This window comes from Haemaphysalis longicornis, unplaced genomic scaffold, assembly GCF_048455015.1.
Source record: "Haemaphysalis longicornis isolate Haplotype H1 unplaced genomic scaffold, Haemaphysalis longicornis Haplotype H1 scaffold_6, whole genome shotgun sequence".
In the NCBI taxonomy this organism is placed as follows: domain Eukaryota; kingdom Metazoa; phylum Arthropoda; class Arachnida; order Ixodida; family Ixodidae; genus Haemaphysalis; species Haemaphysalis longicornis.
This window is the reverse complement of record NW_027526407.1, coordinates 106,299,482-106,323,891: the sequence shown is the minus strand read 5'-3', so window position 1 is coordinate 106,323,891 and position 24,410 is coordinate 106,299,482. Positions and strand designations below refer to the sequence as shown.

The window sequence follows — 24,410 nt, the reverse complement described above, 5'->3', positions numbered from 1 at the left end:
TACTTTGCCTCGCACTTCTCGCACTTCTGTTACGGCGATGAAACAAAAGTTTCTCGAATGACGTTCTCCCATGTTTGAATTGTTAACAAACCATTTCTTGTAAGAGGATGTGTTGACCGTTTCCAATTTTGGTTTTTTATTGAAAATACACGGCGTAAGTTTTTTTTGTGCGTGGTTTTACGTCTCTTCTCTTCGGCCCCACTGTAGACTAAAATAATGCGCCTGTCTATGCGTGCTTTTCTCTCTTTCGTGTCTTTTTTAGCACAGCTTACACCGTTTGGTAATGTGCTTGTGCTTGCCGAACACAAAGTACTTGTAAATTAGAACATCGGTTTTACTTTGTTACCGTTAATACCAGAGCTATACCACGGAGATGAAAAAACGGTGATTTTCTCTATAAAAACGTACATTTTGCTACAAATATTGCTGAATTGTTTCCTTCGTAGCGAATTGGACACGTATGAACAAAGTGGGCTTCTAAATGCAGAGCACTTTATAGGCTCGCCTTGTCATCGTAGCTCGCTCACTGGACCGAAGTAGAACCACACAGTGTTTTGTCGTAGCGGCTTTCGTCGTGGCGTAGCCCTGAGGCTACGAAAGCCAAGCGGTTTATATAGTCATAAGCGTTCGAAACTCGTTAACCGCTGGCACGTACCATATATCTACCCGTTTTTTAGCGCCAAGAAAACTGCAGGTACATTTTATACAAAATATACGTAATTACCCGCCAACCCCCACGTTCATTTAGTTAGGAAAGCTGGTTGGGTTGGATTTCGCGATAGTTAGCGAAAATGTGTCAGTTCAACAACGGCCCGTGCGGGACGAAAAGAGCGCACAAAAAGAACACAACTCCCGCTGGCGCAGTTTCAGGCAGCAGCAGCGCGAGCACAGCGGAGGCGGAAAATTTAAATTACAGCTCATTATGGCGAATCACAGCTCTGCACTTCCGACAGATTTCACATTGAGATGAACGGCTTTATTTTTTTATATTATTTAGGACTTCCGAAAGTGAATTTCATGAAGCAGTGACTCTCCTTTCAATCAGAGAAAAAAACTGTTGCAGAGGAACATCTCAACCCAGCCTGGTTGAAGAAGCTGCACTAATGAACTAATGAATAGCATTATCCCCTTACACAAAGCTCTCGCTTTCATCTATATGGGTACGTGGCCATGTTGGAGAATGGTGACCAAATAGTCATTGGATGTGAAACATCGGTGCCCGCTTAGCGGCTTGTGAAGTTCACAGATGAACATGGCATGCATCAAATGAACACGCAGGTGCAGTTCATTTCTGAATATACGTAGTGTTTAGGTGGGTGGGACAGAAACAATATTTCGAATTCAACTCTTGAAACACGTTATAACGCCCCCTCCCAAAAAAAAGAAATTTGATTTCGGCATGCAGAATTAATCCGACGCACTTCTAACGTCGATGTCGCCTCTCCGGGGTCTTGGGATAGACTATTAGGAAAGAAATCAGCAAGGAGCAACACACCTCTCCTTTTTTTTTGTGGACTACTTGCGAAACCTTTCCAATGCTCCACTTGATACTTGAAGCGGGTATACAGTGGTCGGAATGGTCTACACATCGCAACAGCCACGGTCATTTTAATTTTGCCTAGCGGCACTGGTACATCGTCTGTAACCATGACTCCATCACGTAGTCTGCTGGGTTTTTTATTCGAACCCCTCCCGGGACACAATTTTAATATGAACGTTTTGAATAACCAGAGGATAATAATTTTCTTTAGAGCTAAGATGATAACTATCTTCCTATTCCCCCATTGAAAGCATAGCGGAGCTTTTAAACAAGTAGGGCTGTAAACATTGCTTATCGGCATGTCACACTGACTCTGCAAGGAGGGTTCACATCTTGGTTTACAGCGAAGATAGTGTCCCGGATTCAGACAGAGCGGTGGATAGTGCCCAGAGGCTCTTTCTTGTGTGATCCTTGTCCATCTGAAAGAGCGGTGTGCGTTTAGAGAAATAAAATACAAATTGGTTTTGCACATTTGGCTGCAGAATTGCATCAGTCCGGGCAAAATGAAGAAATTCTTTACAATATTTCTTAGAAAACTACAAATACAAGAAATTTATGCTGTCACCGACTTTGAAGTAAGGGATTTGCGCCTACAAGCAAAGATAATACAAACGTGTAGCTGACGCCTGTCAAATAAAAATTCTTTTGTCCACGTTCAAAAGAGACTCTTCTGTTCCCCGAAGGCAGCATCCATATGTTAAAGAACATTCCAACGCAATAAGATGTACAGGCAGTAAAGAAATTGTAGTGAAGGAATCAAGAGCCCACATAACACAATAAATACAAACAATGCAAACAGCTAAAACACACTGATTTCAAAAAATGCAGGATGTGTAAATGCGCTTACTTTGTTTTAGATAGTACTATATTGTTTTTTTTTTGGAATGCGCGTGTATTGTGCTTTGCGAATGTTTGAAAACGGAGTAATAATCCTTATTGGAGCAGTTTGTTCTTTTAGCCTGTTCTAATGCTAATATATTGAAAGAGGTGACAATATCAAAGAAAGTTTGTAGCGCAAACAAGAAAAATATACTGAAGGGATCATTGATGCGCGAAACAAAAATCCCGGTTTAATTCCATCTGTAGAGGGCAGTGATGCTTATAGAAGTTGAATGGTGAATTACCTAACGAAAATGTTAGCAATAACAATCCAACGGCCACTTGAAGAAAAAACTGTGGTTGGAATATAAGCAGTGGATTTAATTTAGAAAAAGGCGTTATCTGCACATTCGTTAGAACTGTTTAAACCAGTTTCTCGAGGAAACCGGAACATGTCATAAAAATGAGTTTTAAAAGACGCGAAAAAGGTCACAAACATTCTAGAATTATACATGCAAAAACAATCTTTTTATGTTCAGATATAGACGAGGAGCCTTGCTCATTTTAAAAAAAAGTTTAGTTTTCAAAAGATGCGTTCACCTAATAACACCGGTAATAATAAAAAAAAAACTTCTGAACAGGTTGTGCTGTAAAGTCTATGCCTAGCGTTGATTGAATAAATATTGGCTGTCGATTACAATGTAGTGCAATGCGAAATTTGAGATCATGGCGAAGTGCGATTTTTTCAAGGGCAACGCAGAGCTGGTGTGTGCCAGATTTACTTAAAAACGTGTATTACCGCCGCAAGACCAGGAATCTGAGTGTGGATATAGGAATATGGCGCAAGCGTGGAGAACACATCACAGTGCGCGCTATACAATTTAGTTCTGTCATAACGCGTCGCTACATAAAGCATATCTATGGCTGCCTCGGCACACCGCCTTCCCCTTTACGCGTTCGGTACACTTTTATCCTTCTATTTCATGCTCGCATTTCCTTTGGTAGCCTGTTTGTTGTCATATTTACTGCGGAATATGCTTTGAGAAAAGAAAAGGAAGACGAAGTGCACTGGGGATATTTTTGAGCTCATCAGGCTACTCGCCTTCTTACAACGTAGTTCGTGGAAGGAAACTAATGGGAGTGAAAGCGTAGGACATAATGCTAAAGAGATTGAGAAAAAAGAAAATATAAACGATAGCGCTTAGCCAGTCTGGGAACATCAGTCAAAAACAAGACAGGCCGGGCAACAACTGCTGTGGGAAACCTGTCGTCTCCAGATAGAGGAGCAGGCGCGCGAAGACTTCGGTTGACGTTTCACTGGTGACTTCAGGAATAGAAGGTCCTCCATGTTGGCCCAGGGAAGGCTTTAATGCTGGAGCACTTGGTAGAGCTTTGCTCTCGGCTCCTCGTAGTGGGTGCAAAAGCAGAGTAGACGCTCCAGCATCTCTTCTTGCAAACAGTCCGGACATGTGGGGTAGTCCTTGCCCTCCTGTCGATGTTGGTTGTCTGCCACCTTGCGCCAGCTGAGCCAAACGCGGAACAGCAGTCATCGGGCGTCTCAGGTGTTGCCCGAAGACACGAGCCACGGCGCCAAATCAGCACAATTAGGCTAGGCGTGCACCGCCTGCACTACGCATAGCACAACGGTGGGTTCCTCGTGGAAGGTGGCGGCGTCCCGAGAGACCGGGGTGCCAACGTGGTGGGACTCCATTCAAGGGCGTCGACGTTCTCGTTGTCCTACACCTGGTGAAGTCGCCGACCAATTCCTTGGTAGGCCACTGTGTGCAGCTTGTCAGCAAGAGAGAGTTCTGAGAATCATTTGCTCTCGGTGGGCTGGTCAGCTGCGTGATACCGCTGTAATGCAGGGCAAGATTGAGATAGGATAAACATCGTGAGGTGGCGACGTGGCCTCGGGTTGGGCAGCTGGGTGCAGTCGGATCAGCTCCGGGCGGGTGGAGGATACATGCAAAGCCGTGCTGCAGCTCAGGCACAACTTACGCTGACGCCGCCTCGCCAGGGCTGAGTTTTACGGAGCCATGCGGGGAATGATTGAGGTAGCTGCATATCTCGTCCTACAGCAGATGGCCGCCTCGTGGCGGATGGCCTGTGGCTATGCTTAACACATGTTGGGTACAACAGGGGTGGGGGGTTGTTAGAATCCGCAGACATCCATGGCGTCTGGTAGTGGTACCTACATACGATGCTATTTCTGCAACCCGATGGCATCCACGAGGCCGCTCTCGGGTGTATCGTAGCGCAGTGTAGCAGGATAGCATGTCTTGCGTGGAATTTTCCCGTGACGCTTTCGCGCACTTCCCCCTCCGTTTTTATTCTCCCTACCCTCGTCTACCTCTGGAAGGAAACGGGAAACCACCCTAGCGGGTGCCATAGTAGTGCGTGTAAAGCCTAACCTTTTCACACACCTGCGCTGATTCATTAGTAATACATGTTTTCGCTGCAGCTGGTATTTATGTTCACACAAAATTTTAAAAAGTGTTCCTATTCAAAACTTCTCTGTAACGAGACTTCGTATTGTCCTTCTCTTTGCTGTGATTACGACCGAATTGGGCAGATTGTTCTACTGAAACACCATTTACTCCATTTTTTGTCAGCGCGTTTACAAGAAATGTGGTTAGGCGCAGGGCCTTTCGGCCTCGATTGAAACATAAGCATGGCTAGACGCCCTCCTTATTAGTTCACGCGAGGAAAATAAAAGAAGATACACGTGCGGACGTTCTTATTTAAAGGGCTGGTATTGAATGATTAAGGCTCCTTGTTGTGGCCCCCTCCGTCTGTGGTAGCGTGGCCACTGCAAATATCCCAGACTTTCTCACAACAAATGATCATTAAAGCACCATAAATGTTTTTCTTGTTCTTAAATGAATAATTAGCGGACAACCTGGAGTAGCTTTTCCTCCCTGATAGTGTATTGGTGATCTTCTCATTCTAACCGTTGGAATGTGGTACGATTGTCAATCGCCTTTTCTCTCGCTACCACCTTCCCTCAATTTTCATGGCTTACTAGGGAGGTTAAAAGATGAGGTTAGCTAATATTCTCTGTTCAATGTTTCTGATAATTGTCATAGTGTCTTTCTTCTTATATTTGCTGTTTCTCAAGGATGAACTGTATTTTTTTCCCAAAATCAGGTAAACCTCCCGTTAAAGTCTAGGCCGGTAGCTTGCATTTTGGATAATTATTTTTGGAATGAAGACGCATAATGAACGCCTCTGCAGCCCCTAGCTTGAACAATCTCCAACTATATCTCACGCATTTCTGGATTTCCCTAAAACCCCGGTGTTCAGATTCCAGATGGGAAAGCTTTTTGCTCAAGCTGCTTGCTCCATGCACAACTGGTAATTGTGAATCGTTACTACACGACAGATATATTTCTTTTTATGTTTCTGAGTTTGATCGTAGCGTTATTGCAGCTCCCTTGGTGGCTGAATGGCTACAGTGACAACGTGTTAGCTTTTACTATGGTGGCTGCGTCCCTCGTCGTAGTGAGCACTACCTCCGATACCGTCTGCCTGGGTGCCCCTATATTAAACCCCCACAGATCAAAATACCACTCAGTCGGCAGCTTAACGTTTACTGCTATGTCGGCGTATCATGGTGGAAGCGTTTATTATTTCAAAGAAAATCGTCACGTGTTACAATGAAAGAGACTCGTCAGCGAACCACCGTCGAAGGAGAGCGCACCCCAGTGAGCTCGTTACTTTTCCTCACCGTTTTTACAACCCCATTAATAGCGCAACCTTAACGCACACTAACCAAATTACCACAACTTATGTCTCAGAACCGCCCGGTGACTTGAACACCAGTTCTTATTTATGCGGATAAATATTTTTCAAAGAGAACAAAAATCTACAGAACATCTTTCAACAAGAAAATGTTCTCTGTACGTTTGCACATATTGAACTCAACCACAACCGCTACATAATTTCGAACACAACTATACTCCAACAAACAGAATCCGTCCGTAAATAACAATTTCACACAACTATTTGTCAAAAGGTCGCCTAAGCCGCGGAAGGTAACATGCGCGAAACGCTTTTTCTTCCAAAAAACTAACGTTGATAGAAACAAAGGACATCACGGCCATCCCTGCCTTAGTGAGAACGTATGTACACCAAGCGCACTTTCTTAAACACTGCTTTCTCCCCAATACCCGAGTTGAAAACTTATGAAAAGGCGCTACCATGACACGTGATTGACAAAACCTAGGTCTCAAGACCAAGCTACATTAAAATTTTAAAAACGCTTTCCTCGTCACGTAACCTAAATGGGGACCCCTGAAGCGTAAGAATGGGCCACTCAAAAGCACAGTTATTCATTTCTTATCGGTATTTGAAATTTGGGAAACAGTATCCAGAGCCTTGCGGAGTCGTCTAGGGGTGCTAACGCAGCCCGCAGGCAGTCAGCACAACAAGCGGAGCATAGTACGAGCTGCGAGACCACGCCACACACATGGACACACCCCCCGCTACAATACCACTGCATATAGGCAGATTTGAGATTTTTTTCGCAATTTCAACTATTAGACATCAACAATTTCTGCCCGCACTATGCTTTCAGTTTTTTTTTGCCAGACAAGCAGTGGTACGACCTCATCAAGGTCGCTGTACACCAATACCAACATCAATTCCTGGTACTTCATCAATAGCGTAGTTATGTAATTTCATCGGATTTCAAAATTTCAAAACCTTACCTAAAATTCAGATCATTGCGGAACCATCTCGGAGTGCTAACTCAGCCCGCAGCAACGTAGCTCTTAAAAGCGGAGCACAGCATTAACTGCGATATTATGCTGAACGCACATACACAAGGACAGCGAAAATCCCAGAGTAAATAAGCAAATTAAAAAACATTCTATGTAATTTTGTTGGGCAGACCTGATGGGTTAGGGCCTCATCCAGGTCGCTCTAAGCCAACACGAACATAACTTCCGGTCACCTGGTATTTCCTGGCACTTAAAAAGCACCCCAGTTATTCATTTTTCCGAGAGCTTGAAAGTTGGGAAACTGACTTAGCATCAAGAGCATTACAGACCCATCTCAGGGCGGTAACGCGACCCCCCCAACAACTCAGCTCCAAAAGCGGGTACAGCCCTAACAGCGAATAATGCCAAACAGACCGACACACCAACTGATAAAATGACATTGTACATAAGCAAGTGACAAATTTCCTCGAGCAATTTTAGCTTTTGCAGTTAAAAGATTTCAGCTAGCGCTGCACCTCGAAATGTTCTTGGCCAGACGTGCAGGGGTAGGACCTGGTGAAGTTCTATCTAAGCCGAAACCAACATCACTTCTTGGCACCACAGCCATCACGTAGGGCCCCATCCCGTCCCGTGTCTACCTCAGACCAACGCCGGTTCACCACTGCAGACAGCAACAAGAAAACAACTTCTCCGTGTACCCCAGCCATCAAGCTATCACTTTGGCAAGCAGGGGTGAGAGATATATGGCCACATTAGAAAAAATCTCAACAAAACACACAAGCTCCTGTCCAACACCCCCCCCCTAGAAAATCCGCCTTACAGCCTTTTCTCTGGATCCTTGTCCCTTGAACCTCCCTCGGCAACCACGACAAATACCAAACATGAACCAAGGTCTCCCTCAAAGCTGGCAAAACGCGCGAACTCTGAGTTGAACACACAGCGAATGCCCAGAGCAAAGTCAAGGTTGTCCATCCTGTGCCAGCGCATGTATTATAGCTCAAGTAGGAAACCTCAGACCTCACCCGGGGAGGTCCACCCGACGATACGCGTTTGAACACCAACTCCTCGTGAGCACCGCCAACTGAGCCTGACCCCGAAGAAACAATGCCGAAAACTCGTCCATTATGGTCTTCAAATTTTTCCTCGCGTTCAACAAGCCCACACACACTTTTGATCACCACCTCTCCTCCACCCGCATTCAACCACCAAGAAACTCGTCCTCCTAGATCTATAGTGTTTTCTTGTTTGTTATCTTACGGCGTTTTAGTCAATTTTAAGTCTGTTAGCTCATCCGGTTTAGCGTATCTTGCCTCCTCCAGCCAATATTTGCAAGAAAATTATTTGACGGTGCATAAATACCGCTTGCAATAACTTCTGTAAATATAGCGGGTATCCTTTCTTATTTAGGTTCAGAGAGCTTCGAGGAATATGGCCACCTTGGCATTGTATGCGGAACAATGAATGTGGACACGCTGCAAGCAAGAAACAGATGGTAGCCATGATATTGCAATGGATTAGTTTTATTGTGCAAAGAGCACATTTTGTGCAGGCAAGGTTTTTGAGTTCAAGTTGAAATTTTACTATTTTTTCGGGAAGCACCTACGAGTTCACTTTATTTCTCCTTTAAGCATATCACAGCATCAGCCATGTGCAAACTAGCAACGTGGATAGCCTGGAGTGTGTTCCTGATTTCTGGTGTGTATACGTGGCCTGTTGTTTTGTTTCTGACTATATGAGGCTGCATTTTCTGTTGATATCACGGTTTAAATTTGGGAAATCAAGAGTGTGGTTGTGCGTTTGGTCATGAACATAATTTCTGAAATACCAACAATATTTATAAAAATCAAAGGTCAAATGTTTTTTTTCTTATTTACGCGGACGTTACAGAAGGCCTGTTATTACCACAGGGAAACAACCTAGCAAGGCAACTAAAAATGTGAAATGCACAAAACACAAAGCAAATGGCGTCGGAATCGAAGAATCGGTATCACAAAATTTTGTATACAAGACCAGCAGTAATAGTTAGGTGCGGAACGGTTTTTCTTCTTTTCCTTGACTACGCTACATTTTTCCGTGAGCACCTTAAAAGGCATTCCTAAGACGAGCGTTCGTGAGACAGCTGCCAAGAAGTAATGGGTGCTGCGTAGCAGAATAAAGCAATATTTTTCCAGCAATATAACGCGATCATTTTAACCATTGTCTCGGCGCGAGGGTTTTTATTCTGAAGTGGTGTAGAAAACCGGGCTTGTTTGTACAGATTCATATTCGCAGCGCCCAACTAACGGGACAAAGGGGAGAATAACACTGAACAAGCACTGAACGAAAACTAAAAATTTTATTTAAGAGACACAAATATAAAGTCATTGAAGGTGAAAAAAAAACCAAAATTTGGTACATGAACCCATCAAAAGCAACTGCGCAGACACACTTTCTCATGTAGCGCTCTCATGAAGATACGAAAATTCTGCATCTTAAAGCGACAAAGACGGAGTGCTAACACATGAGTCAGAAATTGTTCGAATTTTATATGCTTCCACAACTTCTTTCTCTAGAATCCACTTCAAATAAGAAGTTCTGGATAGTTTGCGTACTTACAAAACTAAAACTCGTGATTCTTCGCGCCTAGTGTGCAAAAATGTTACTTTCAAAACTCTTCCACTGCCTGTTTCAGGTAACGAGTAATACGCCAACTAGGGAATATATATCATGCATTCTGAAGGAGGTCTCCGATATCTGCCTAGTGCGGAATCATGTTACTAGTTAAACGTTTGCGTTGCCTGCTTCAGGTAACGGCTAATAGGTGAACTAGGAATTATACTTCACGCTTCAGGAAGAAAGTCTCCGATGCGGGGTAGTTTCATGTTTTCAAGGTAAAAAAGTAAGGTGGGCTCTAACGGCACCTGTTGTCTCAAATGCTAAATTGGTTCTCTGGCGGTGCTCCACATCCACAATTGACGCAAAAGATATGCTTTAGTCACGGAGATAATTTATTTTACTTTTATTGTGAATTTTTTATATGCACTTATATATTAAATATGCTAATTTTTGACGCAGGAGCAAGCTGTTACTGGAATAACAACTGTCCTTTGGAATACCGTTGCTCTCGCTTACTAAAAGTAAGTTTTAAATATCAGCAAGAAATGTAAAGATGTTTAGTAGTTTTAGACAAACGTTTATCTTCAGCCTGTGCATAAAGTGATTGGTTTACAGAGTATTTGACTTGGCTTTACTTACTTTAAAGAATGACGTGAAGCAAAAGTACAAAACGGACATAGATACGTTCAAAAATATTTTGGTAGCTTTCTGCAAAATATTTCTCTTTATATACTCTTTTTTAGCTATTGTATAACGCCATGCAATTGCTGCCCGTATTCATGGTTTGCGTTTTGTTGCAGTTGTTACGTTGCATTGTATCTTGTTGTACTGCTTTTTTTTCTGTTTTTTCCTGTTTTTTTGCTGTTGTAGTGTACACACCATGTAGTATTGCCCCCCCCCCCTATGTAATACCCTCTTCTAGAGGGCCTTTAGTGGTAACCTGAATAAAAAAATAAACATACACTAGTCCTTAGATACCTCAAGGCATATTGCAACAGTAGGATGCATGGGTTCAATATCATTGCTTTTTACGGTTTTCTGGGGGATAAAACTTACCTAAATTACAAATAGTTTAAACGGGATGTCTCAGATAGTGAACATTCTGTAGCGTCGAATTTTGTTTCCTTGTAACGACAAAACAACAAAATCAGCGACGGTCCCCATAAGCGACACTGTAAAACAATTTATCACAGGCGAAGTAATCTGAAATTTTGAGGTGAAGAAACCCCAGGTTAGGTATTAAAGAAGGAGTTTATATATTTCCACACCAGAACGAAGCGATTGGTTATTGTAATTTTAAACACCTGATAGTACTGCAGAAAAATTTTTTTCTAATACACGAACACCGCAATGGAAGGTGAATACGTACAATACTGTCACAAAAAAGTATTGCAGAAAAATTTCATCTTTCTTGCCCAACCAGAAATTTTAGAGAGAGAAAATCTATTACATACAGTTAGCATTATCGTTCCTAGGAATCGCTTGACTAAGACAGGAGACTATGTGGCAACAATTAAAGTTAAAAATTTGAACTCATCAGTACAATTTAAAATGGTTACTATAACCAATGCCAGATTGATATTCCGAAATAGCTGTTTTTATTTCTTCCTATTTGGTTTCATGATTTATTTCTTCTTATTTTGTCCCATGTAGCTTTGTTGATAACTACTGCCAGTGCACCTACGTATTGTCTGAAAACAAGAAATATAGAAAATTGTTAGATAAAACATCCGGTGTTTTTGCAAATAAATAAAGCGAATGCTTGTGTAACAAAGAAAGAAACTAGTTCAGAAAATACATTTTACCTAAAGCAGTTTGGTGGCAGGTTGTTCTCTTCGGTGCCGATTTCTGTTGTCTAAGCATGTCCTTTTATAGCAGGGAAATTCAAATTATCTGTAAAAATGCCTTCTCCTCAAAACTACCAACAATGAACAAAATTATTAAATTCCAAAAGTAAATATTATTATAAAGCAGGCAATGAAGACCCCTAACATTATTTTGTATCAAAACAATTGTAGAAGTATTTACAGAAAACCCTAGAAGTGAGAGAATTGCAAAACTTATGGTTATTGTTTTTACTGCCCTCTCACATGTATTACTCTAATTAGGCAGAAAAGGCCACCGTAGTATAGGGGACATTTTGGCTATTTTGGCGTTGGTAATATTACGTAAAAGTCACAAAAAGGCCTTGGAAGTAACGAACATTTAAATACGGTTGAAAACAAGTTTCCTGTGCTGTTCTAAACTGCCTCAAAATTGTTGCACCTAGCCAAGGAAAACGTCATATGTATTGCACTTTACAGAGTTTCAATGACCTTTTGCATATTTAAACGAAAGTGGTTTCCAAAACAAGAAATTTAAGTTAACAGCTCTTTTAGTGTTACGTCTGCGTTTTAAAACAGTATTTAGAAGAAACACAGCTGTTCGCCTTCTGTCAAGCAAATCAGTACTTCATGGAGAATATTACACTTTTCAATAATGTTCATAAATGGCTCTATTGCGAAATCTGTAACTTTGGTACTAAAATGATTCTTCCGGTTCTAACACTGGGTTCTTGAAAAGTAGCAATGCACTTCTCTAATTTGTCGTGTCCATTTTTTGCCCCCCTCCCCGAGTGTCAGCCCACAAATACTTATTCGCTTGCAAAGACACCTTCAGAAGATAAGTTTGAATTGAGCTTCTCCATGTAGCCATTTATGCCAGCTGTCTTCCTAAAATATTCCATACCGTCATGCTTGGAAGCAAACTGACACCCTAATGCTTGACTTTAGCGCATATGCCTACAGGCGATAACAATGTGGTATATATTACCCAACATAAAATACTGCAACGAACGAGACAAAAAAACAAACAGACTTGAAGCGTACTTCTGCTTTTCGAGCAAACTAATAATACAAATTACACCCGTGTATATTCAACAGCTTGTCGAAATATCTACCCAAAACCTGTTAACAGGCTATGACGAAGTCGTGGGTGATTTGGGAGCCCGATAAAACGGAGAACATTAGATTTCATAAGCGCCTTTTCCGAAAGTTTACACTCCACTCTTCTTGCATGGAACCAAAATGAAGATCATATAAAATTGTAATGAAGACGTTATAGCTGTATATATTACCCTTTACCAAATGCATTGATGAAACATCAGGAAGTTGTTAAAATCATTAGTTTCTTCTGAATATATGTTTCAGAAAATGTCTATCTTTTATTGTGTATGTACGCGAAACAGCTGAAGGCAGTGCTGAAGAGGTAAAATTCTCACGAAAATAGGCCTTCGCACTCATAATCACGGACGCTGATCTCTGTCACAATGGAGAGATCATTTCTTCCTATGCGCCACCAATTATTAAATGTCAATTCTCGAAAAATACACATGCTCCCGGACACATATTTGGCTGGAGTTTATACTCCGAAAATATACTTATACCGCCCTTTTTATTTCGAAAAATTTTATGTCGCACTATTTTTGTATGGTGTCGGAAGGATTTAATCCTTTAAATGCCCAGCGATGCGATTCTCTTTTTTTTTGCTGTGTGGGATAGCATCAAGCGAATTTGATAGCGAAAGCTTCGTTTTATACCCCAGTATGTAATTTCCACATGAATTAAAAATACATTTATTGCGCGCTGCAATACCAACCGAAATTTTTTGTAAGCCCTAGAACTCATCATTTCGGGTTAAGAATCACAGATTTCAAGTATATCACACTCCGCTCAAGCTCCGCGTGCAAGATGTGCTTTACAGAAAGCGTCCGCTTCGAACAGGCGGCGTTTTGAAGTACGAAGGAGAGAAAAGACATATAATAAAGATTTTTGAGAAACATTACCTGCTTTTTGGTCGCCGTTCCAAGCCTACTTAGAAAAGCCCGGTTTAATGCTATAAACGTCCGCACAGAAGTCAACAGAGCAGGATAGCGGTGACCATTTTGGATTGCCGACCGAAACGCAACAGATTCCGTGATACCGTTTCCAAACGGTAGCGCTGGCTATACAAGTGTGCTCGCCGAACCCAACGGCGTCTGTATTCGCCGTTATTGCTTTCAATAAAACTATGCTCACTCATAACCATCCTTTTTTCGCGTTTTATAAAACGCTACAATAGAAGTCCTGTTCACGGGACCCATAGTGTACTCTACGTATCCGGTATCTCCAGGCGTAATTTTGTGGTAAACGACGTTATAACGTTAATTATACTCATAAAACACGGAGGCATCAATTATGAGCTAAAAATTTCTCGGGCAATTATGGTTGTTTAATTAAACAGACCCGCTTTGGAGGCTGTTAGTTAATTTGATGTTCTCATTTACAGCTGTCTTTAGTTTACTACTGTTGAACCTAGGAAGAAATACACAGCTCTCGTGCCAGGGAAGTTATTTTTGTGGCACGAACGCTGTGTGGTATACAAAGCAGAAGCGGAGTCTGCAGCGGCGCGGGAAGTTGTCTCATGGACTTATGTTCGCCGCAGTATGCCTTGACAGTATTTATCCCATTTATAATAGATGCTACCGGTTTCTCATGTCTGTCTGTTTGCTGCCTCCCTCTCTAGTCAATATTAAACAACTTATTTCACAGCAACGGCTTGCATCCAAGATGGCTTCATCTTTAGTAGCGAGGTCCCCATTATTTGGTATATTTATAGCTGCACCTCAGTGCTCGCGCGAAGTTCATATGATTTTCATTTGTTATGGGCCACACCAAAGTTTTTAAAGAAAAGCGTCCTACCTCTACCAGCCAACGGTTTCTTCATGGCGTGCGCAGCAAGAAGCTCCCAGCGCTGGTGGGGAGGGAAACGGCCTTTTTCACTCAAAGAGCACAGTGTAGATGGCGCGGCGAAAGGGCGCCACTACCCAGTTTCTCTGTGCGCGGGAGCCTTCTCACACCGGAGGGCAGGTAGGCGATACTCATTCTGCCGGATTTGTTGTTTGATTAGCAACGGTTGCTTTGGGCCAAAGAATGAAGACCCTTTATTTTCATTATGTCGTGACTAGTTTTTCTTTTGTTTTATGGTTTTGTATTGTTTTTGTGTTTCTTCATGCCACCATCACTTGCACTCATATAATTTTAGGAATGCAAGTTTGGGTAAAGCATCTCTGTGGCCCTTCTTACTATCCGTGTCCAGTTTTCGCACGCTATTTCTGAATGTCCAGAAGCTCATGCGGCCAACACGAAGAGAAGGGAGATAAATCTAGTGTCCTTTTTCAGAAAATATTCCCCAAAAATGAAATATTTTCAGAAAAACGTTTCACAACATATCTCTGAACTTTTGGCGACAAAATTACCTCATCAATTAGTAGAAAAGGCTACATATTCAATCCAGGCGAACGTCCGTCCTTGCTTCACCACAATCACAAAAAATTGTTTTGGTTTATTTATTTCTACAAATTGTTTAGGAACGTTTGTGTTTGTTCAAATTTTCTCCGCTTTCACAATATTTTATTTGCACACAATATAAATAGGTTTTAATATTGTTGCCACGACCGAAGGTAGTACCTGAAGTTGTTTTAGGGATACTTGTGGCCAAGTTTTTTTAAGAACGAATAATATGTTCTCGGATTTTCAGAATGTTCCACAGCCCTCGTGTTTCTTCACCTGCTGTCACCATGGTCGGTGGCACAGGGGCATGATTTCTGATGGTACACGTTGCAAGGTGAGATATTTTAAACGATGATACCTTACAAACAGTTACGAACATTTCGTTTGATTCTTGAAGACAATTGTAGAGAACAACTGAAACATTTTTAGAAAACAAACATAGTGTGCATTCTTGTTTATTTTATTAAAAATGAGAATTTTTAAAGCGTATCTGTAAGTGGGCCAATAACTAGTTCAATGGTTTAATTGAACTGATAAGTTTTAATGAGCTTTTATTATATCGAAAGGCAGGAAGCAGCAACCGTGGGAGCGTAATAACTGCTGCCCTATTATAAAAATTAAGAATGAAGTGCTACTGTTTGTGCCGTTTCGTTCTAGAAGCTTGTAAAAAAACGCTGCACTTCACCAGAGTTTTTTGTCACCAAAAGTGGCTGAACTAGAACATGCTTTCAATGTTAATCACAAAATTTCTGGTCCTTTTCTCCCGGAGTTACATTGTTGTCCCAAAAAAGCTGCTGTTTACACACACACACACACACACAAGCTCTTGTTCACAGAGTGCTGTCATCTACATGTACCACGTATTTGGAAGCTTTTCCAACGTGAGGTGATAAAGTACGAAGAAAAAACGCCTACAGAAAATCATCGGGAAACAACTGATCCAACTGGCTGTTCTGCAAATATTTATTTGCGATGGCTCCATGTCGGTTCCTGTGTTGTATAATACAAATTGAAGCAAGTGCTACGGCCCAATTACACGAATACTTCTGCTTTTCTAGTACAGTTTCGAGATTTATAAGATCAATGGCATTCCAGAAATGTTGAAACAATCCAAGCACTAACTCATTACTTCACAAATATGTAATGAGTTTTAGCAGAACGACCACTTCAAACAATTTATACTTGCGGATATCATGCTGAGCAAGTATGTAGATTTTATGACGGTCAAAAACTGATGATAGAAGTTTTAATAAAATTGGCCGCGTGTCTGCTCCTTTCGTTGCAAATTATGTCAAAAGACGATAGTTTTTATCCGCTTTTGCGAAGTAAATGCCCCCCTTGGCTTTACTGCTTACCTCTCATGTTGTTCCTCTTGCGTCGCGCTCCTCCCATGGTATAGAGGCCAAATGTTTGCTTAAATCATTTTAAATTTTGCGCGTTCCACTGCTCCAAACCGGGTGCTCGATGCGAACGCTGCTGTACGGCGAAGACGCGCGTTAATCGAGGCACCCTACTTCAACGTTTATAGAACCGCGTTTCCCTACTCTACGTGCGTTGCAAGCAGAACGTGGAAACTATCCAGTGGAACTTTGCGTAACTGTTAAAGGTTGAGTTCTTAAAATGTCGCCAGAAGCTATAGTGGCGCGGGCGACAGCAGGCGACGGCGGAGTGAATTTTTTTTCTGCAGTTGATGAAGTATTTCATTTCGCAAAAGTCAAGCATGTTTGATTTTTTATAAAGGAACACTGCAAATATCACTTCTGTATTGATTTGCTGTCTCATAATTGCGTAATGTCTTGTTCTTCTTCAACAATGTTGACAAGTATGAACATTACACCGGACCAAGCCGGGTAAATTTAGCTATGACTAAGACTATTGCGCAGGCATTCTTTTGCTTTGGCCGGGTGGCTGAATCGAGTCACAGACAGACAGACGGACAGACATACAGACACACAGACAGACCAAAATTTCTGGGTTTAAGTAGCCCAAGAAAGACTATCGTCTTTAATAGTGTTTAATCCTCCTGAGAAAACGGGCTAAACAGTATGAAGCGACAGTCATTCCTGTCGGTGGTATGTTCCTTTATATTTTTCGGATTCTCTTACACTGTGCATGGTATACCGCAAATTCTGGATAACTACCTTAACATAAAAACACATCTAACGTATTGCACAATAAACTCGAATACATTCCAAACAGCCTACAATTGAATTCCGAACGCATCTGTCACTTTGCTGTATTTTTTACAAAAGAATTCGTGATAACTTCATGCTCATCGACATGTTTCAAAAAAGATTGTTTTGTCAGTGGGAGCGTTCAAATATTCTAACCTCACTTCATTATTATATAGCAATAATATCGGGAAGCATAATAATCCGTGAAGTGATACAAGGTAAACAGCGTAATTCAATGACACCCATCAAATTACTAGAATTTTAATAAAGGCAAGAGCATGCAAAATGAACAGTAAGATTGGCGTATGCTATACAGCCCGGTTTGCATTATAAGGTTGCTGGCAATGGCTTCAACGTTGAGACACAAAATAACAACCTGTGTCAGCTGTACACAACCGCTGAAAAACATAGCCGTCAATATATTAAATATAGCTCAAGTAGGCTTTATGACAAGCTTTGTGCACCTCTTTCTAAAAGTTTAAGTATTAGAAACCGTAAACCTAGGTAACTTCACACTGCAAGCAAAGAAAGGCTCAGTTTAAAATAAATAAATTATGAAGTAATAAACATGAAGAATACAAACAACATATAAATCTCAGGAAACAGATTTGGAAGCGATTGAAGAGATATTAGGAAACATTTTCGGACACGAAGTGGGAAAATGTTCAGAAAATTAGAAACAATTGAAAAACGCCTTGTTGCATAAAAAATTTCTCGCAGCTTGCACCTGTTATGAACTGCTGTACAAAGAGCAGAGTTGGCATCCTCTCGACAAAAAATTTCTTTGAGCTTCTTGGTGGTCTTGGAGAGTCGAACTCGCTCCTCGGGGTAGCGCGTGGACATGTAAGTGACCATCCCACTCTTCTCAGACGTGTTCTGATGGAGGAAAAACCACGCGGCTTCTAGGGCTTACCTATCGACCCCCTTGAGAATGTCGATAGCGAGCGCTTTGACCACATCAGCGCAATCCATGTCACCGCGTTCTTCCAACATCACCGCCACCACCATGTGCAGGTTAGGTATTCCGCGGCGGCCTTGCTCACGTAGTTGGCGACGTACGTGGTCCTGGTATAGTGATAGAGGACGACTTGAATCCCTTGTGGGAGTCGAGACTGGAGGCCGGGGCACCTCTGACCAGGGCGCCTCTTGTACAAGATGTAGTAATGACTATCCACAATTCAGAGAACCTCCAAAGACCGTATCTGGTTGCACACGCTTAATAGCGCTAAAGCCGTTCGATGTCATTGAACGCGATGTGTTCAAGGCAGTGGTGTATCTCTTGGTAGTGGTGCTGCAGCTTTTCGAAGCGTTTCCACTCATCTTTTTCTCCTTCTTTGTCGTTAAAAATGTCCTGATCTTGGTGTTTACGTGTTCTTACGCACCTGACCCAGGTATATCTGCGGAAATAACGATTCGTACCCGTTGTCCTACCCTACCTACCCGTCCTACCCGTTGTCCAACAATTCTTACCAGTAGAGCAGAGAAATTGAGGCCCTGCTTTTTCTCGGACACATCACACAGCAGGGGAAAAACGTGTTACGGGGTGGCTGGAATTAAGAAACCAACCATGGCAGCCATATTTGCTGGAACACTTGGGGAATGCGATATTCTTATTGTGGACTTCTTATATTTTGTCTTAACATGGTGAGTTCTCGAGTGCCGGGTTCTTCATTCTCGCAATGTTTTGCTCTCGGCATTTTCTTGGTATATGTTTCAGCCACTCCTCACAAGGTGCATGCTGACTGGCGCTCGGCATTTTCTTGGTATTCTTCCTGAATAGTGACAGTGCAACCAAGATATTAAACAGCTCTGCTGTTTAAAAATGTCGTTGTCTTTCAACGCGACCTGCAGAAACTTGCTGCAAGTACACATGTACACGTAGCAGTAGGCATTCCCTTCACCACCTCGCAACCTTCAAAACCTAAGAACTGGGAGTGATAAATTCCGGAGATTATTGATAAGCGGGCACCTGCACTGGTGCTTCCTCTTCCTCTCCTAAGCCACGTCGTCAGAGGTTGTGTTGACACCTATCCGTTTGTAAATGTAAATGTAATTCTAAAAGCACCCGAAAACCTAGTGGGAATATGGCGACACAAAATGTTTATGTTGCTTAACCATTTCCTTTGCGATGCCTTTCAAAAGCTTAAGAAAAAATTAACAGTGGCTTAGCTCCGCTATGCCAGGATATAAGCAGCGTGAGCAAAGGTTCAGCTGGTTATTCTTAGCTTTCCTGGTTGTGTAGGAGTAGCTTGATTATCATGCTTACTGCTGCTTCACTGACACACGCACCGTATACGCATTATGTGACACACGTATATTTATCAAGCAGATCCTCCACCGCAGCGTCTCCAATAGCCCCATGGCTAAGCTGGTTCCACAGGCGCACGCCGGTGTTGCTGCTACGCACAAGCCATCTATTCCTCACCCGGCCACCTCTCGCATGATCATCAAGTGTACCGAGCCGCCCCGTGCGGAACGGAAGTCGGCGAAGACGCCGGGTGCGTGGGTTGTGTGAGAGACGCCAGTCAGCGAGCAGCGTTCTGTGCGCCGTGTTACGTCACTGCTCCTCGCGCATGCGGAGCACGTCTTTCCAGGAGCCTCGCGAAACAGCTCAACCTTGGCCAGTGTAGCTCATGCTAAAAAATTATAGAAGTAATACTTACCCTGGTAATCTGAGTCCTTCCTCCACTCAGTCCTCCAGTGGAGGAGGTCCTCGAAAGCGATTTCCTCATGCATAAGCATTGCGGAATCCTCCCCTCAGCCGAGTGGAGGGAGCAAATGGAGTGGAGGACGGACTCAGAATACGACCCTTAGTCTTACATGTCGGCACGTCGTAATATCCTTAGTAAACATCCCATTGAATGGGAATGCATATGGTTATTTTTTTGCGTTGAAGTAAAATGCAGTGTCGCTATTCTGCAGACGTAAGTGAGCTCAGCAAATGAAATCATTTGCGCAAAAGTTGAGGAGCTTTGGTATTCTGACCGTAGCTGTACAACAACCTTTACAGTGTACTCGCTGCCTCTGTCACCAACACTAGGCAACATGTATAGTGTTAGCGTTAAAGAAAGGAAGAAGTGCCACATAAGTTGTAGATTATTCATCAGATATAATTTGCGCTTTGTACATTTCCGGACACAGCTTATGTCCTGTACCACAACAGATTCTGCGGTTCATATATAAATGACCTAGCTGCGTAATACGTGGTTGTTCAGAATGAAAGGCAAAATTATCAATACAATTCTCCAAAATACTTTACATATACGTGGAAAGCGTAGAGTGGAAACACTGCAAGTAGACCTTAAATTGCCTTAACCTTGAAAATAGCACCATAAAAATGAATGGTTGGTACAAAAACTAAACTTCATTTCATGCTTTAGACAACAATGATTTTGTTTTGGCCGTACCAAGAGTTCTTGCCTCGAACCTGTACTTAAATTTTGCCCCAAGACTTAGTGCGTATTACCGCTATATACTTGTAGATCTAAGGTTTTATGAACGTGAAACTTAGCCCTTTAACAGTAGCGATTGGTATTTTACAGTTTTCGATATGTACAAATAAGAAATTTGTTTGAATACTGCCTAATTGAGAAACTGAAAGAAACTCAGGTGATACTGTATCAAGAAAAAGAACTCCGCCACTGTCCACTAGAAAACAAGTTGCAACAAAACAGGTCAGATAATGCCCGGTGAGCGGCTGCGTAGACAGTATTTCCAATCGAAAATGAGCCTTATAGGGATGCGGCACTGACTATATTGTGCGAAATTCATTTTTCTAGTGCGAGTGTGTCTTTATTTTACGTCATATTACCAACGTGACAGCCTCCTTGTGAATTCGTTCCTGACATCTCGGACTGTTAATCTGGCAGATATATTAGAAGTTAGAAATGAAACATTGTGAAACTAAGAACTAATTGTTCGATACGTACGTTTTAGGTAATTCGTCCACAAACTTCTCCTAGCTCACATGTAAAATATTGTCAATTAATAGAATTAGCAGCACCTCTATTGTCCCGTAGCGAAATTTAAGTGTTTTCTGCAGTTTTTTTGGTTGGCTAGTAGGGCTGGATTCGCCTTATTTTGAAAAGACACTACTCAGGTAACATGTAGATGACCCATTGAATGACTATTACTATGAATAGGGGTTTAGCGCGCGAACGTGTGTTCACTCCATGGAGGACACGTCAGTCGTTAAGAGGACACATCCGTCGTTATGGCGCAGTAAGAGTTAAAAACGGCATACAGAATCTCACGCGGACCACATATACAAAAGGGAACTACGAATGGAGTACAGTTACGCACCAACAACTTAAAGAATGCAGAGCGCGAACAAGTCCGACCAAGAGGTCAAAACGAAATCATGCGCTCAATCCCCGTCCACTCGCTGCTCGGTAGACGAGGCGACGAAGGCATCACCGCGCACTCACGATCTGAGGGCGCACCACAGTATACAGAGACATGAATGAGCCTTTGAGTATATCCGGCAATACCAGGGACGAACTTCCTAGTATTGCGCCGCTGCTAGCTCGCCAGCCTTAGGCTCCTCTTGGAACAGCAGCCCTCTTCGAGAACAGCCACTCAGAGAGCAGCGGCGGGCCTTTGAGGACGACACCTCTGGCGTGGCCAACCTCGAACATCCAATCTGGCCATCTTGGACCCGCAGGAGCTCCGTCACTACTCCTCAGCTGACCAGTGCTATGCACCAGCCCTCTGCATCGCTTGCTGTCGCGTGGCATCTACCACTTCTTTTTTCCTTTGCCTGCTGGCTTCGGTCATCTGATATTTTTTCTGTGGGAACCATGGGAGCGACTCTTCCCAACTACATGTATATAATCTGAATTTCCTGGCGTACGTTGTATACCTGTACTAGTACGATGTCTTGATGGGGGATGTGACCCAAACGATCTCTGCTTCGTTTCTTGTTTTACAGCTTAAACGCCAGGGATTTGGTATCGGCCAGTGTAATCGAGGATTTTGCGTTCCGTCACCAGGTAAGAAGGATATTCGCACCGAACGCACAGAGTGGTTCTTAACAATCTAATTTTACGAAGCAAATTATGTGACTTCTGCTACGTGCGTGGTCCTACATCGTAGTAATATTTGTGTGATACAAATTGAAAGAATACACAAGATTTTCAATTATGTAGGCTCTTTTAGGGCAATTTAAATACTATTCTGCTAATATAAATCCCAAAAAAGCTGGCATATTAGGCGGCCGAGGACTTGTTTCTGCATTTTCGTTTGGCGGTATCTGTTTTTTTTCTGCATAGTTTTCACATATTTGTGTTTTTCAAACAAATGTGGGCAATAGAAGACCTAAACCATCATGATATTGGTTTTTACTGTACAAGTTCCTGCTTGGATATGTTTTCGGAAAGTGTTATATTTGTACCCCAGTATAAAGATTGGTTGGTTCAAACTAAATATTTGTGTTTTTACGTCTGTAAGGGTCTTTACTGCTCAAGCTCTGAAGCTGTGAGCAAACCATTTAACAAAATATAAGTAACAGAAAATAAAACCGAACATTATGGGTGTTACTTACTCGTGGATGTTACTCTCTCCATTTCTGCGGGTACGGCTGTTTATGCGCGAATGATCCCTGGCTTGCGCATGACCCTGTGATTTTATATGACCTTGTACCTTAAAGGGCCCCTAAATAGGCTTCCCAAAGCAGTTATATGTATCACGAAATTGGTATAGTACCCCTTCACGACAGCGTATACCAAATATTACAGTTTTACGTAAAGCAGCAGCCGCAAAAAGATAAAACAACACTTTTTTGGGTTGTTTGCCTACCGGTTTCACGCCGACGCACTGCCGCAATCTGACGTGCGAAGAAACGCTCTGCTGCAGCGGCAATGAAGCACGAAGCGCTGAACAGTTCGCGCTGCTCTTTGTGGGCCCCTTTAAGACTGTACTCGGTCAGCGTTGCCGGATCCGGATGAAACGCGGCTGCTGTTCCGCCGAGCGGCATACCGGAACCGGCTGCACGGCGTACCTCGGTAGGGGCGAATGTCTTGCGTCACTATCCGTCACACGAGCTCAGCTGAGTTTGGAAATGTAGCCCGTCGTCTACTAGGTATGAATAACGCTTAAAAACACGTAGAGCCTCTGCAGGCGGTTACGCCGCTCACGCGACCGCGGCAAGCATCTGCCTGCACGGTCGACAAGGAACCCGCTCTGCGATGTATCCGAGAAACGATACGACGTATGCGTGAAACCACAGAAGCTACAGCTTGTCACCATCCTCCAGATCAGGACTAATGGTTGAAATTGGTTTATAAATGCATAACAGGGAGCGATAGTGCAATAAAATATTGCGCTGGTGATCGTTGTCAAGGAGACTTTGTAAACCTGTATATCTGCGGCGGTATATTTGCGGCTGTATATGGCTGTATATCTGCTGCGATATGCCTTTTCTTGGCGTCTGGGCCTCGGAGGGACCTGTTATTCGCGACATCGCCGCATGGGGAAATGCTAGCGCGTCGTTAGTTGTCAGTGTAAATATTGCAATACTGTCATGAGCGAGAATGTTGTGTTTGGGACCGCCCCTTCCTCAACCCTTTCCTCCAACCCCCTATCTGGCCTTTCAACGCTCGTTTCCCCTATTATAAAACTTAAGTGCCGAGGCGACCACGGCTGATGCCAGGAGCACGGCCGCCTAGCAGTTCAAGCGGGCCGACCGGACCCGCTCAGCTGTTGTAGGAGGAGCCTCTGTGTCGGCTGCTAAAAATGTGACGTAACGGCGAGCAGAGCTAATGACTGAGCGCATCCCGAACCTTGCCTTGTTTCTCAAAACGCCATTGCGCCTCGCCGGTGACGTCAGAGGTTCCATAATGCTTTGGAGGCGCGACGAAAGTTTAAGACGTACAGTCCTTGTTGCAGGCTTTTTTTAAATGAACGATGACTCGGGTAATACTCAACGCTTTTAAACCGTTGTTGTGGCAGAACGTTCTTCGGAAGCTACTCCAGTGATTGGGCACGTAAAAGTTCCACCTTTGTAATTGTGTTGAGGCACCTTTAAAGGAATGTTTTTTTGCTAATGCGTGGTTGTCCTGTTTGACAAAAATAGTAGTTATGTAGGTTACTATAACTTGACTCAACACATGAACAAGTAATTTCTAAAATATTGCTTGCGTTCGAGCCCAAACTGGGTCATCAAGACAGTGCCACCTGTAAACCTCTATTTCCTCAACAAGGGCTTCGCTTCACCAACACATCGCAATTGTACCCATGAACCCGTTGTCTTGGA

General features: G+C 42.8%; 1 protein-coding gene across 2 annotated transcripts in view; it reads left to right on the top strand.

Moving 5' to 3' along the window:
• Window positions 1-8,682: 8,682 nt before the first annotated feature.
• Window positions 8,683-24,410, top strand: part of LOC144141857 (uncharacterized) — a 61,827-nt gene continuing 46,099 nt past the window's right edge. For both annotated transcript variants that reach the window (XM_077673341.1, XM_077673342.1), the window contains exons 1-4: window positions 8,683-8,775; window positions 10,135-10,196; window positions 15,232-15,318; window positions 22,089-22,149. In XM_077673341.1, the coding sequence (XP_077529467.1) occupies window positions 8,727-8,775; window positions 10,135-10,196; window positions 15,232-15,318; window positions 22,089-22,149 (259 nt within the window). In that variant the 5' untranslated portion in view covers window positions 8,683-8,726. The remainder of the gene's footprint in view (window positions 8,776-10,134; window positions 10,197-15,231; window positions 15,319-22,088; window positions 22,150-24,410) is intronic.